This window comes from Chrysochloris asiatica, unplaced genomic scaffold, assembly GCF_000296735.1.
Source record: "Chrysochloris asiatica unplaced genomic scaffold, ChrAsi1.0 scaffold00003, whole genome shotgun sequence".
Lineage (NCBI taxonomy): Eukaryota > Metazoa > Chordata > Mammalia > Afrosoricida > Chrysochloridae > Chrysochloris > Chrysochloris asiatica.
The window spans coordinates 51,700,121-51,713,498 of NW_006408521.1; the positions used below are offsets into that span (position 1 = coordinate 51,700,121).

The following is a 13,378-nucleotide window of genomic DNA, read 5'->3' on the forward strand; positions in this document are numbered from 1 at the left end:
CAACAACCCTAACAAGGCAGCCACTTGTGGATACTCAGTTTCTCTGTGGAAGTCTCCATCGAGAGCACAGTACCCTCGATGAGGAGTCCCCAGTATCGGCCCTCAAAGAAAGCTCTCTAGTCCATCACCTGACCATGTGATCTGAGCGAAGAGGAAGCCCAGAAAGAAAAGATACTAAGATTCCAGTCTACTTGATGAACACTATTGTTGAACTTGGTTTAAAGTCAACATATGATGAGGTTTTCACTACAAAGGAATGCCAAAACTTAGGACACCTTTGTGCTTCCTCTTTTTTGCCTCCCACCCCTTTAAATACTTTAAAGTTTGCTGTTGTTGAGAATATGCACACTAACGCATACACCAAATGCCCAGTTTCAACGATTCAATGACATGGATTGTATTTCTGATGTGGAACAAACATTCTCACCTTCCTTTCCGGATTGGTTCTTCCATCATTCACATAAACTCACTGCCCCCTAAGGCTCCTATGGAAGCCTCTGAGTTGCTGTTGTCAATTTGATCTCAAATATATCTTTCTTAAAAGAGAAGAAGGCTCAAATCAGACATTCTTTGTTCAACTAAACTACTGTTTGGTTTTAAGAATACTTCAGGACTGAGAGGGAAGGAGTCTTCACATCAAGGATCAAACCTATCCCCTCAGTATACAGGTTGATAGGGATGGGCAACTTAGACATTGGCTACCTAAAATCGGGGGTGCTATAAAGGCTTGCAAGTTTTCAAGAGGGAGTTTAGTTTCAGAGTATGCAGGGGAAGGTACAATCCCCACTGAATAGTTTTCGTCTTGCCTAGATGGGTCTGGTGAAAGAATCTTATGATTGAATTGTTATCATGACTAATTGTGACTGTCACAACTGTAAAGGTAGAAGTTTTGTAACATAAATGGGGGAGTAGTTAATCTTAATTTTCCAGGAATGGAGAACCCTAGGACCATCAAGGGAGAAGAGCATGAGCAGAATGTGGGACTCTATCCAGAGAAGCAGCGACACTAGGAAGGGAGGCAGAGATGATGGAGAGAGAAGAGAGAGCAGCTGAGGACTCTATACTCATGGAAAGAGAAAGACTGTGTGCTGGTGGCCAGAAAGAAGGCTTGCAGAATGTGCCCTTTGGTTGTTTAAATGATTATATATTCCTGAGTGTTTCTGTGTACATCAGAAAACAGAGGGAATAGAAGCACATACTGTTGAACAATGATGCATGGAGATTATAATCATTGCAGTGAAACGAAATATGATAGGATGAGTGCAAAACTGATGTTCTCCTATGTAAACTATCACTCAATTCACAATAAAAGCTTTTTAAAAAATGTTTTATTGTGAATTATGTGATAGTTTACATGGGAGAACATTAGTTTTACATTCATCTTATCTTATATTGTTTCATTGTCATGGTTACAATCCCCTCCATGCATCATCAATTAACCAAAGGCTAAACACTAGAAGCCTGCCCCCCGGTCGTCAGTATACAGTCCCTCTCCTTCTCTGGGTCTCAAGTCTCCAGCTGCTCCATCTCTCCACGTCATCCTCTCTGCCTCCATCTCTGGCATCACTGCTTCTCTGGGTAGGATCCCGCTCTTCACTCTTCTCCCTTGATGGTCCCAGGCACCTCCGCTCCTGGACTGCAAAGTTAATCACTCCCCTCCTTGCTACAAAATGTCTACCTTTACATTTCCAACCCTCACAATCAGTCCTGATAACAATTATTCACTATTGTATCACAAGAGACCTATCCGCATTTCATCAGCCCCACCTAGATAGATTAGATACTGCTCAGTGGAGATTCTACCTTCCTCCATGCCCTCTGGATCTAGGTTCCCTCTTGAAAGCTTGTAATCCAGTCACTTCTTGCCTATGCAGCCCCACCCCCCCTTTGGGTACTCAATGTCCAAGCTGCCCATCCCTGTCTACTGTGTATATGGAGGGGGTGGGAATGATCCTTGCTGCAAAGATTTGTTCCCTCTTTTGAGCCACTGCATCTATAGGTGTAGGTCAAATTCATCAAATTGTATCAGATTACTCTTTTTTTCCTCTTCTTTCTTCTTCTGGTTGCGCTCTGATCATCCAATCATTGAAGGCAGGTCAAGTGGGTATTATCTGCAAGTGTGGGTGTTCTTATGCATATGCCCTCTCTTCTTATCAGCTCAATGCTTCACTCTCCACTCTAGTCCTCTGTGGCTATGTCACTGACTCGGGGCCCAAGAGTCCCCAGGTCTTGCCAAACTGCTGGCCAGCCAGGTCTCCACCCGGGTTCACAGGAGTCTATTAAAGGTTGTAGGGCTAGCTCACAGCTTCATTGCTGTTTTTCCCTCACTTCCCCTTATCGGTGATGAATGTGGTCACAAATCAGAGCGTGTATTCCCACTGAGTCTTAGTCAATAAAATCTTTTTTTAAAAAAATAGTAATAATACTTCAAGGTATTTTTGGTTAAGGTTTAAAGATAATTTCAGAGCCATCATTTCAGGAATTCTTGGGAATTTAAAATTCTGTCCCCCCTTTGGATCAGGATTCTTCTATGGAGTCTTTAATAAAAATGTTTAACGATGGGGTGACCACAGGGAGGAAGTGGGACAACTGTTATTACCTGGATGGGGGGATTGCAATCATTGAGACGAAACAATCTGTACAATATGTTGAATGTACAACTGATGATCTTGTCTGGAAACTTTCACTCAGTTCACAGTGTCAGTCCCAATCCATAGCAACCCTGTCTAGGGTTTCCATGAAACAACTGGTGAGCTTGAACCGCTGACTTTGCGGTTCAAACCCACTTTGCAGTCCAGAGCATTAACCCACAGCTCCACACCAGGACTCCCAATTGACAATAAACAAATTAAAAGCTCAATAATGAAAAGTGGGCACCATCCAGTTCCTCTTGGTCTCCTGGCAAAGACACCAGTTGTTCATGGAAGCAATCAGCTACATGTTCCCTACTTGCTTCCTATTCCTGACTTTCCTCCTTCTTCCTCTGTTGCTCCACGTGAATTCAGATCAACAGCTGTGCTTTACTGGCCAACCACCAGCTTTTAAAGCCCCAGGCACTACACAACTAAGAAGCAAAACAGAAGCACTGAACATGGTATTAGGCCAATTACCTGCGATGTCCCATGAAACCATGACCCTGAATCACCAAACCAAGGACTAAATCCATGAGATGTTTGGTTGTACATAAGTAGTTACTCTTTTTCTGTTTGTTTTAAATCGTTGTAACTGTATCTATCACATAACATTTGCTAATTCAACTTTTTACAGGTGTGCACCTTACTGGATTCCTGGTATGGTGCTGTAGGATATTGATTTGAACCTCAAGGTGGCAGTTCAAACCCACCAGGCACTCCTTGGAAACCCTACACACTTAACAACCTTTCAGCACTTAACAGCAACAACATCTTACTGACAGTAATTACAATAATCAGCTGTGCAACCTATCCATCATCAATGTGATTTTTCCATCACCGTTAACTACCCCACTCCCTCCCTCTCCTGTCCCTGATAACCACTCATAAACTTTGGTCTCTGTATTTTGGCCTTTTCTTGTCTTTTTAAATAAGTGGAATCATACAATATTTGTCCCTTTGTGAGTGACTTATTTCACTTCACAAAATGCCTTCCAGCTTCATCCATATTATAGCAAGTGTCAAGGGAACCATGTTCCCCTCTGCGGTGGCTAGTAAGCACTAACTGCGAACCACAAGGTCAGCAGTTCAAACCCACCAGCCGCTCCACGGGAGACAGATGAGACTTTCTGCTCCCACAAAGATTTTTTAAAAGTCTCAGAAACCCTACACGGGGTTGCTAAGAGTTGGAACCAACTCAACGGCACTTAACAACACAACAAAGCCAAGACTTCATTTCTCCTACTGGTTAAGTAGTAGTTGTTGTTGTTGTTGTTAAGTGCCGCTGAATTGGTTCCAAGTTATAGCAAACCTGTATAGGGTTTCTAAGGAGCAGCTGGTGAGATAGAACTGCTAACCTGCGGTTCAACCCAACCTTGCAGTCTTATGCTTTATCCTACAGCAACACAACAGGACTCCAGTTAAGTAGTATTTCACTGTGTATGTTGTTGTTAAGTGCCGTCTAGTCAGTTCCAACCCATAGTGACTCTGAAAAGGGTTTCTGAGGCTGTAAATCTTTATAGGAGCAGAAAGCCTCATCTTTCTCCAGTAAAACCGCTGGTAGCTTTGAACTGCTGACCCTGAGGTTAGCAGCCCAACTGGTAACCACTACACTACCTGAGCTCCTTCCACTGTATATACGTAACCACGTTTTTGTGTATCCATTCATGTACTGACGGGCATTTAGGTGATTCTACCTTCTGGCTATTGTAACAGTCCTACAATGCACACTGGTGTACACATCTCTCAGAGTCTCTGCTTTCAAGTCTTCTAAGCATATACCAAGGACCACGTGCTTTCTTTGTTTTCCAACCCCGGAGAAAAGTAAAACCCAACTAAGCAACCCACAGTTGCCGACTTAGATACCATCTCTACCAAGTAAAAATCCCAATTAGAGCAAAGGTGACTGGGAACTGCTAGTATCAGCAGGTTAATCAATGAGATGAGTTTGAAATCTCAGGCAGTGTGCCCTCGATTTCCAGAGTTCTGTCCAAAAAAAATAGCCTTTCTCCCTGACATGTGGTACAGACATCTGCAGGTCTCAACGGGAATGAAACAAAAATAGAAAATTACCTTGTCTCTCTCCTCACTCAACTGCAGTAACGGCTCCAGGAGCCGAACCTTGATACAGATAGCACTTCCCTCCTGTGAAGCAATGAATCGCTAATCCTGAGCACTTCAGCAACACTAACCACTGAAACACAAGCTGGAGGTGATAAAAAGGACTCCAGCAAATGGGTGGAAACATCTACCTGTTTGCTGACAGGTACCTAGGTACCAAGGCCTACTTAGGTTATAAGGAGCCCTGGTGGTACAAACAGTTAAGCACTCCCAATCTAACCCAAAGGTTGGCTGGCACCTTGAATCAACCAACCTAGTAGCTACATGGCAGGAAAACCTGGAGACCTGCTCCCACAGTTGTTGTTGTTAGGTGCGACTAAGTTGGTTATAACTCATAGTGACCTTATGCAGAATGAAACACTGCCCAGTCCTGTGCCAACCTCACCATCCTTACTACACTTGAGCCCATTGCTGCTGCCACTGTGCCAATCCATCTCATTGGGGTCTTCCTATTTTTATCTGACCCTCCACTTTACCAAGCACGATGTCCTCCAGGAACTGATTCTTTCTGATACTATGTCTGAAATTTGAGATATTAAGTCTGGTCATCCTGGCTTCTAAGGAGCACTCGGGCTGCACTTCTTCCAACACAGATTGGTCTGGTCTTTTGGCAGCCCATGGTACTTTCAATATTCTCCTTCAACACCATAGCTCAAATGCATCAATTCTTCTACGGTCTTCCTTATTCATTGTCCAGTTTTCACATGCACATGAAACTGTTGAAAATACCATGGCTTGAGTCAGGCACACCTGATACTTTTATTATTGAATAATTTAAAAAGGTCTTGTGCAGCAGATTTGCCTAATGCAATACATGTCAATTGATTTCTTGACTATTGCTTCCATGAGTGATGATGATTGATCCAAGAAAAATGAAGTATTTGACAACGTCAATCTTTTCTCCATCGAAATGGATGTTACTTATTGGTCCAGCCAAGAAAACCCTATGTTGTTGTTGTTATGTGCCGTCGAGTCTGTTCCGACCCATAGCGACCCTGTACAGGGTTTCCAAGGGTGTAAATCTTTACGGGAGTAGAAAGCCTCATCTTTCTCCCGCGGAGCAGCTGGTAGTTTCAAACCGCTGACCTTAAGGTTCGCAGCCCGATTCGTAACCACTACGCTACCAGAGCTCCTTAAGAAAACCCTATAGGGCAGGTCTAATCAGTCACATAAGGTCACTATAAGTCACAATCAACTTGAGGGTACCTGACCCCATCTGTTAAGTGGTAATTCCTAGGCAAAAGTCTCCATTCCAAACCTTTCAAAGCCCATAACCTGGATGTACTTCAAGAAATGAGCTTGGGCAGTTGCACCTTTCTGTTAGGAGCGGGCATTTGTAGCAGCAGCATTAATTCCTGGCATCTGGGTGTATGCTAACACCACAGGTGTGTTCCCTCCTCCCTAAAAGCTAGAGCAGATAAAGCATGATGTCATCAGCTAGTCATCTGCTAACACATGACCGGAAAATGCCGCACACATCAGGGAGGGAAGCAGTTGACTTAAAAGGGGGACCAGAAGAGCCAGAGTCAAACTAAACAAAACTACAGGGGTTTTCAATGCATGCGAACAGGATGTTACCAGGCGCCATGTTTGAGCAGGGTCTGTGGTCAGTATGTTTGGAAAATTCAGGAAATTATTGCAGGGCTCTGAGGAGCTTCATTATGCTGACGAACAAAGGAAGGGCTGCAAAGAGGGGTCATAGCATGCCATCTTGTGCAAATGCATTTCAAAAGCACAACTCACTCTGGGCAGAGAATTACTGTGGAGGAAGGAACCTTGGTGATGCAGTGGTTAAGTGCTCAACTGTTAACCAAAAGGACAGGGATTCAAACCCACCAGTTGCTCCTAGGAAGAAGGATGTGGAGGTCTGCTTCCGTAAAGATTACAGCTTTGAAAACTATTCTGTCTGCTACAAGTCAAAAAATAACTTTATGGAAATGGGTTAAGGTTTCCCGGGAATATGCTTTGGGAAGGAGCTCTGGTAGCATAGTGGTTATGAGTTGGGGCTGCCAACCTCAAGGTCAGCAGTTCGAAACTACCAGTGGTTCCACAGATTTACAGCCGTAAAGATTTACAGCCTCGAAAACCTTATACAGGGTCGCTATGAGTCGGAACCACCTCCACGGCACACCACCAACACTATCAGGCTTTGGGAAACACCAACTTGTGTACTGAATGCACCAACCAGATCTCAACAACGCAGTGACATGCAGAGACACTGATTCCACTCCACAGAAGGGGTATCTGAGGATGTAACTCAACAACACGCTCATTCAGCGTCCTTACTGGTCCTGATCCTCAGGAAGCTTCACGGAGAAGACAGGCAGGAAGGAGCTAGTCCATGACGACTGACCACACCAAAGCTGGGAAGACCCTTTCTGTCCACCGGGCTTTTGGGAATGAGGACATCCCCTACTGAGAAGGTTATTTTTGAGCTGGGTGGGGGATAATAAGCAAGGACTACAATCAACCTAAACATTACAGAACACTCCAATCATTTCAAATAAGACCTTGAGGTCAGCTTCATGGCCAGCAGATACCAGTGCCATGGCCAGAATTCAAGAGCTCTGCCCTAACTGTTTATTGTTATTTTTGTCTTTGTATTTGGTTGCCATGCTTACTGAACTCTGCAGAGAACCTATGTAGAACCTTACCAGGCGTACATAGCTAAGCATCAAATTAGATAAACAATCAACTCGCATGTGGGCAGAAGGCAAATACCCTGCCATGTATTTTTCAAGTCAGAAGATACAGAGCTAGAACGTATGAGGTCTCAACGAAAAAAGAGAAAATGCAGCACATCCCTGTCAGCACAGGGTCACTGAGCATCATCTGTCACCTCCACTGAAGGGGAACACTCAAACACACCCCCAAGGAATTCCCAGACAATCAGAAGGCACCGGAGGAACCCATTTGGACACAGGACTGTTTTCCAGGTGGCTGGAAATGTAAAGAATTCGTTGCTTCTGCAATTCTCCCTATTAATCAGGTCAGGCATTTGACACTGGAGGTGGCAAAAAATTGTTTTAATGGCAACATCCCCTCTCCCGCCTGGCCAATTACCCTGGCCCCGGCATTCCTCCGGCCACACAGGCTACAGCTGCTTAATCTCAGCTGCCCCAGGCTGCACCTGTGAATCAGACCAGCCAAATCACATTAACAGATGGTAGAGGCCAAGCAGTCAGCTAAGAACTGCTATCACTTTAAATAGCATCTAAGGTTTCACAGGCACCAAACAGCAGCATCTCCCTGGTACAGCTAACACCAGCATCTAATCACTACAGAGTACTCAATGCAGGGCGGGCTCCGTGTCATCCGAGAGCTAATTACAAACAAGCCAGCTTGCAAGGTGAAGGCCTGGCAGGCCACTGCTGGCCAGCTGTGCTGAAATGCAGCACTCTACCACCTGGCCAAAAGCCCTGGACATACTGCTAGTTGAAAAGACAGCAGTTCAGATCCACCCACGGCTCCCTGAAAGCCGAATGCTGTCTATTTCCATAAAGACGGACAGCCTCGGGAAGCCCCTGGGGACGGTCTACTCTGTTAGACTCCATGACACTTAACGACAAGCTCTGTCCTATAGGGTTGCTGTGAGTCCGAATCATCGACAACAGTAGTTTAGATTGCTTCTTGTTTACCACCTGGCCCCTCTGCCCAGGGACTGGGTGGGTGGTCAGAGCTGGCATGCAGGAGGACCACTAAGAGTCCCATAGTAGATTGTTGTTATTAAGTGTCAAGTCGGTTCCCATTCATAGTGACCCTGTAAGGCAAGGTCGTTAAGAGTAACTTTCTTTCTGCCAAGATTTATACACCATTCAGGGGCCACACAAAATTAGCAAGTTAAACATTAGCTTGCTGTATTTAGTCAAACATCTAAATAACGTGCCCCTAAATGTGAGGGAGACCTGGTGTGGTGCTGTGGGCTAATCCGTCAGGCTGCAAAGTCATTTAAACTGCAAGGTCGGTGGTTCAAGCTCATCAGCTGCTCCTTGGAAACCCTATACAGGGTCGCTGTGGGTTGGAATTGACTCGACGGCACTTAACAACAACAATGTGATGGCTGGAATTGCAGTTGCCTTGGCCACTTAAGAGTTTGGGGGCCTTATATGGCCCTCAGGCCTAATGTTCCCCACTCCTGTTGTATAGGGTTTCCAAGTAGCAGCTGGGGGTTTGAACCACCAACTTTGCATCGTTTAGCAATCCAGTGCTTACAGCACCACATCAGGACTCCAGTAGAGGTCATTCTGGTTGTTGTTGTTAAGCGCCATCATGTCAGTTCTGATTCAGTGACCCTGTATAGGGTTTCCAAGGAGCAGCCGGTGGGTTTGAAGCACCAATTTTGCAGTTAGCAGTCCAGTGCTTATCCCACAGTGCCACACCTGGAGTCCCCCATCAGGTGGTTCTTCTGAAATCAGCACAGAAAGATTCCATTCACGCATCGTAGTGGTCACATGATCTATACCTTGCTGTTGTAGTTCATGCTCAAGGTACTTGATCACTAGAACAATCCACCAGACTTCAAGCCAGTTCATTCTGGTTTGACCTCTGCTGAGAATTTGCTTTCCATTTCAGATATACTGAATCACAACCTACATTTTTAACAGGATCCCCAGGTGATTCTATGGAAGATTTCTGTAAGTAGAAGACTTACAAAAGCATCACTTGGGGATCTTGTTTAAAATGCAGATTCTGATTCAGTGGATGGGAGTAGAATGGTGAAGTTTTAGCAGAGGGTTGAACCAGAATGTACTGGTTTAAAGTCCCAGGTGGGGGGACTATACTGACAATACCTGATATCCCAGCAAAGGCACAGTGATAACAGAAACCCCATAGAGCACAGATGGGAACCTTTAGGAGGGTGCTGAGTTTCCAGTCATGGAGGAAGAACAACTCAGAAAAGGAGAGTGACAAAGATTGCCCAACTGGAAAAATGTCCCATGGTACTGAACTGTACACGCTGACATGGTTGTTAACCCGGTGTTATGTTCTGCTGTGTGTATTACAAAGAACAGCAATGACAGAGCAGATGTAATAATGACACTGAATTCAACTGGATTCACCGTACCAATCAAGGGACATGAAGAGCAGAAGAGATAAGGAAACAGAATTCTTCGATATGTTGTCTATAAGAAACACATCAAAAAGATGGAGACAGCCTAAATGCTCAGCAAGAGAAGAATGGCTAAACAAACTTTGGCACATACACACAACAGAATACTACAAAACGCTGAATAATGATGAACCTGTGAAACACCTCACAACATGGTTGAAACTGGAGGACATTATGATGGGGAAATTAGTCAATCACAAAAGGACAAATATTGTATGAGATCAATGTTGTAAAAAAAAAAAAAAATTTTTTTTTTTTTTAATTTTTCTTGCAATAGTTAAAGTGAACTGAGGCAAATGCTATTAACTGCGGGTACACGCAGGGGATGCAACCATATAGTGCTTCTGGTAGCGTGGTGGTTATGAATCGGGTTGCTAACCTCAGGGTCAGCAGTTCGAAACTACCAGCGGTTCCGTGGAAGAAAGATGAGGCTTTCTGCTCCTGTAAAGATTTATAGCCTTGGAAACCCTGTACAGGGTCACTATGAGTCGGAACCAACTCCACGGCTTAACAACAACAAGTGAAGCAAAGTGTATGGTTTATTGAATGTAAAACTGATGATCTGCTTCTTTGTAAACGATTACTCAATTCACAATACGAAGTTTTGTTTTGTTTTTAAAGAATAAATGCAGTCCATGTGTGGGTAGGAGTTTAGAATTGAAAACTCCAAATGCATTCTCACACCACCCGGCATCAGGAGCCTGAGAAATGGCAGAGGGGTCGTCGTGACTTCACAGGAGCCAGCCTGAGGGGGATGGCAGCCCCTACATGTGGTCAATGTGCTCACCGAGTTGCCATTATCCAATCCATAAAGCAGGAACGACTCATCTCCCACCTTCCAGAGTCCTTAGGGACCAAGACTGAGCCAACACCCAACACAGAACCTGGCCCAGAGCAGGCCCTCAACATTACTCCCTCCCCTGTCTGAGACAAAGGACTAATAGGATGGGGACATTTTCTGCGCTGCCAGTGTGTTATCATTTAATAATAATAACCTCTTTTGACAGTTGGTACAGGTCACAGAAGACCCTACTCACTGTCTGCCCCACTAGTCGATGAACAAGACCCCAAAAGTAAACTCCGGCTCAAGGTAGACCTCTGCACAACAGACCAAGTCGGTGACTCTCTGTCACCCCACAGTTTCCGATACAGCCAACTGGGGAGAGGCCTGAGAACTGTCATTTCCAATATGATGCCCAGTGATGCTGAGGAAATATACAAACCAAACTATTTCCCTTCTGCCCAAGCTGCTAGGAGACTCAGGACAAATCCAATTCTCCACACTTATGGGATGTATTTATCCCAGGTGATGGAAACTTCTATTTTCTCTTCTTTTAAAAAGCTCTGTGCCTATTTTAAGATTGCCGGTGGTGCCATAGTTAAGCATTTGGCTGCTAGCCAAAAGGTCACCAGTTCTAACTCACTAGCCATTCTACAAGAGGAAGATGCAGCCATCTACTTCTGTAATGATGGCCACTTTAGAAACCATAGGGAGCAGTTCTCTGTCCTATGAACTGGAATCAACTGAACAGCAATGGATTCCATTATTTTAATAACTAGTTGTCTTACTATAGGGTCATATCTCCATTTAGTAAGGAGGCTAAAATACTTTTGAGAATACGTGAGTCACCACATCTCAGCAAAGACCCCAATGGCCAATGGACCACTCCTTTCACATTAGTGGAGAATACAACCAGTTCTACTTTACTAAACCAACACCCACAAACACTCATTCTTCTGATCAATACATAAATATTAACTCATTTCATCCTCACAGCAGCCCCCTGTGCGATTTTTATTCTCATTTTACAGTTGAAGAAACAGAGGCACAGAGGTTAACTAAATGGTTTGTCCAAGGTCAAAGACCAGAATTTGAACCCAGACTACCCAAGGTGCACCCAAGTAAAAAGACCTCTCAAAGTGTGAGCATTCATTGTTAAATTCGCAAACGGTACTCATCGGCCCGCCATCCACAAAGAGAAGCACATGGTACAGGCTTCAGAACACCTGGGTTTTTCAACAATGGCACTAGTGACATTCTGGACCAGTTAATGCTTTGTTGTAGGAAGCTGCCCTGTACATTCTAGGATGGTTATTAGTAGCATCCCTGGTCTGCTAATAATAACAAGCAAACATTACCAAACGTCAGTCCCCAGAGATTGAGGAGAGTCACCCCCAGTTGAAAACCTTTGGGTTAACCCAAGCACCATCAACAGTACAAAGAAAACCAAAGTGCCACCCAGTTCTACTATTTTCATATGTGTCTAAATAGTGAGAACCCAAAAAAGAAAGGAAGCCGCAAGAAACAAAAAAGCGCTTGTAACGAGGTAAGTTAGTGGCACGAGAAGAAAAGACAAACAGAGAAAAGGATGGTAGGAATACTGGTTTATTCTCAAGATTTGAAAGTCAGAGAGAGCAGACACAGGAGGGAGAATGGCAGGCCAGACACAGCATCCGGCTGGAGAGTCACCAAGAAGACAGGCGAGAGTCTGTGCGCCACACCAGGCTCTCCTCACAGGACTTTCCAAGTCCTGCCATTACTTACTCTTGTTGTTACTGGTGTCACTGACAAAGTCCTCGGAGCCGTCGGTGTCATCCTCATCATCCCCAGAGGAGATCGTATCTGCAGTCAAAAGAACATATGCATGAGTGGGTTTTTTCAAAACAAAAGGCTGCAATTATCCACAACTTGGGCTTTCTAGTGATTCCAACAACTAAGGGACCAAGGCAAACAAGGCTGAGGCCGGGTCTACTGTTCAGTTAAGATAGTCTTCATGGTTTGAATTTTCTCTCCATAATAACAGTTGGCCAGTATTACGATTCCCAGTGTTTTCTGTTTTCCCATCCTTTAAACAGGCTATAAAGTTGAGTAACTGCAACTGAAAACCTAGTTTTCAGTGGCAAACAGTAGTCAAGTCTCCAAGAAATGTACTGATTATGGAATGCCCAAAGATTCTTTCCTATATAACCTTCCAGCTTCTGGGGGTCCCCTACAAGCAAGGAATCAGTCCTTCACAAAACGTTGCCCCTGTGTGGTCTTCTAACCATTTACTAGGACAACTGGGGGGCAGGGCAGGGGGGATGAGGAGGCTTCATAACATTCATGGCAAAATGGAATGAATAGAGCATGCAAGTTTTCCATGAACGTTCTGAAGCCCCCTCGCATTTCTGAAAGCAAAACTTTGAAGTTGGCCACAAAGGAGACTTGAGGAGCATCCCTCCAAAAATAGAAGGGAAAAAAAATCAAAGAAACTCAAGTTTTAATCGAAGAACTCAGAAATCTTGAACATGCAAATTTCAATCTTATAATCTTTATATCAGGGGTGGGGAATCTTTTTTTCTGCCAGAATTTATAACAACATTTATGGGCCACACAAAATTATCGACTTAAAAATCCACCTGCTACATGTGGTTAAACAGTTCATTAATTCACCCCTAATGTGATGGCTGGAACTGCGGTTGCCTTGGCAGGGCCAGACCAAATGATTTCGCGGGCCTTACACGGTCTGTAGGCCGG

At 44.4% G+C, this 13,378-nt stretch overlaps 1 protein-coding gene across 4 annotated transcripts in view; it reads right to left on the reverse strand.

The window, feature by feature from the left end:
• Window positions 1-13,378, reverse strand: part of FGFR2 (fibroblast growth factor receptor 2) — a 127,033-nt gene that overhangs the window by 83,931 nt on the left and 29,724 nt on the right. For 3 of the 4 annotated variants that reach the window (XM_006831415.1, XM_006831414.1, XM_006831413.1), the window contains exon 3: window positions 12,407-12,484. The exons of the other annotated variant lie outside the window; for it this stretch is intronic. In XM_006831415.1, coding sequence (XP_006831478.1) covers window positions 12,407-12,484 — 78 coding nt within the window. The remainder of the gene's footprint in view (window positions 1-12,406; window positions 12,485-13,378) is intronic. 4 annotated transcript variants of the gene reach the window in all.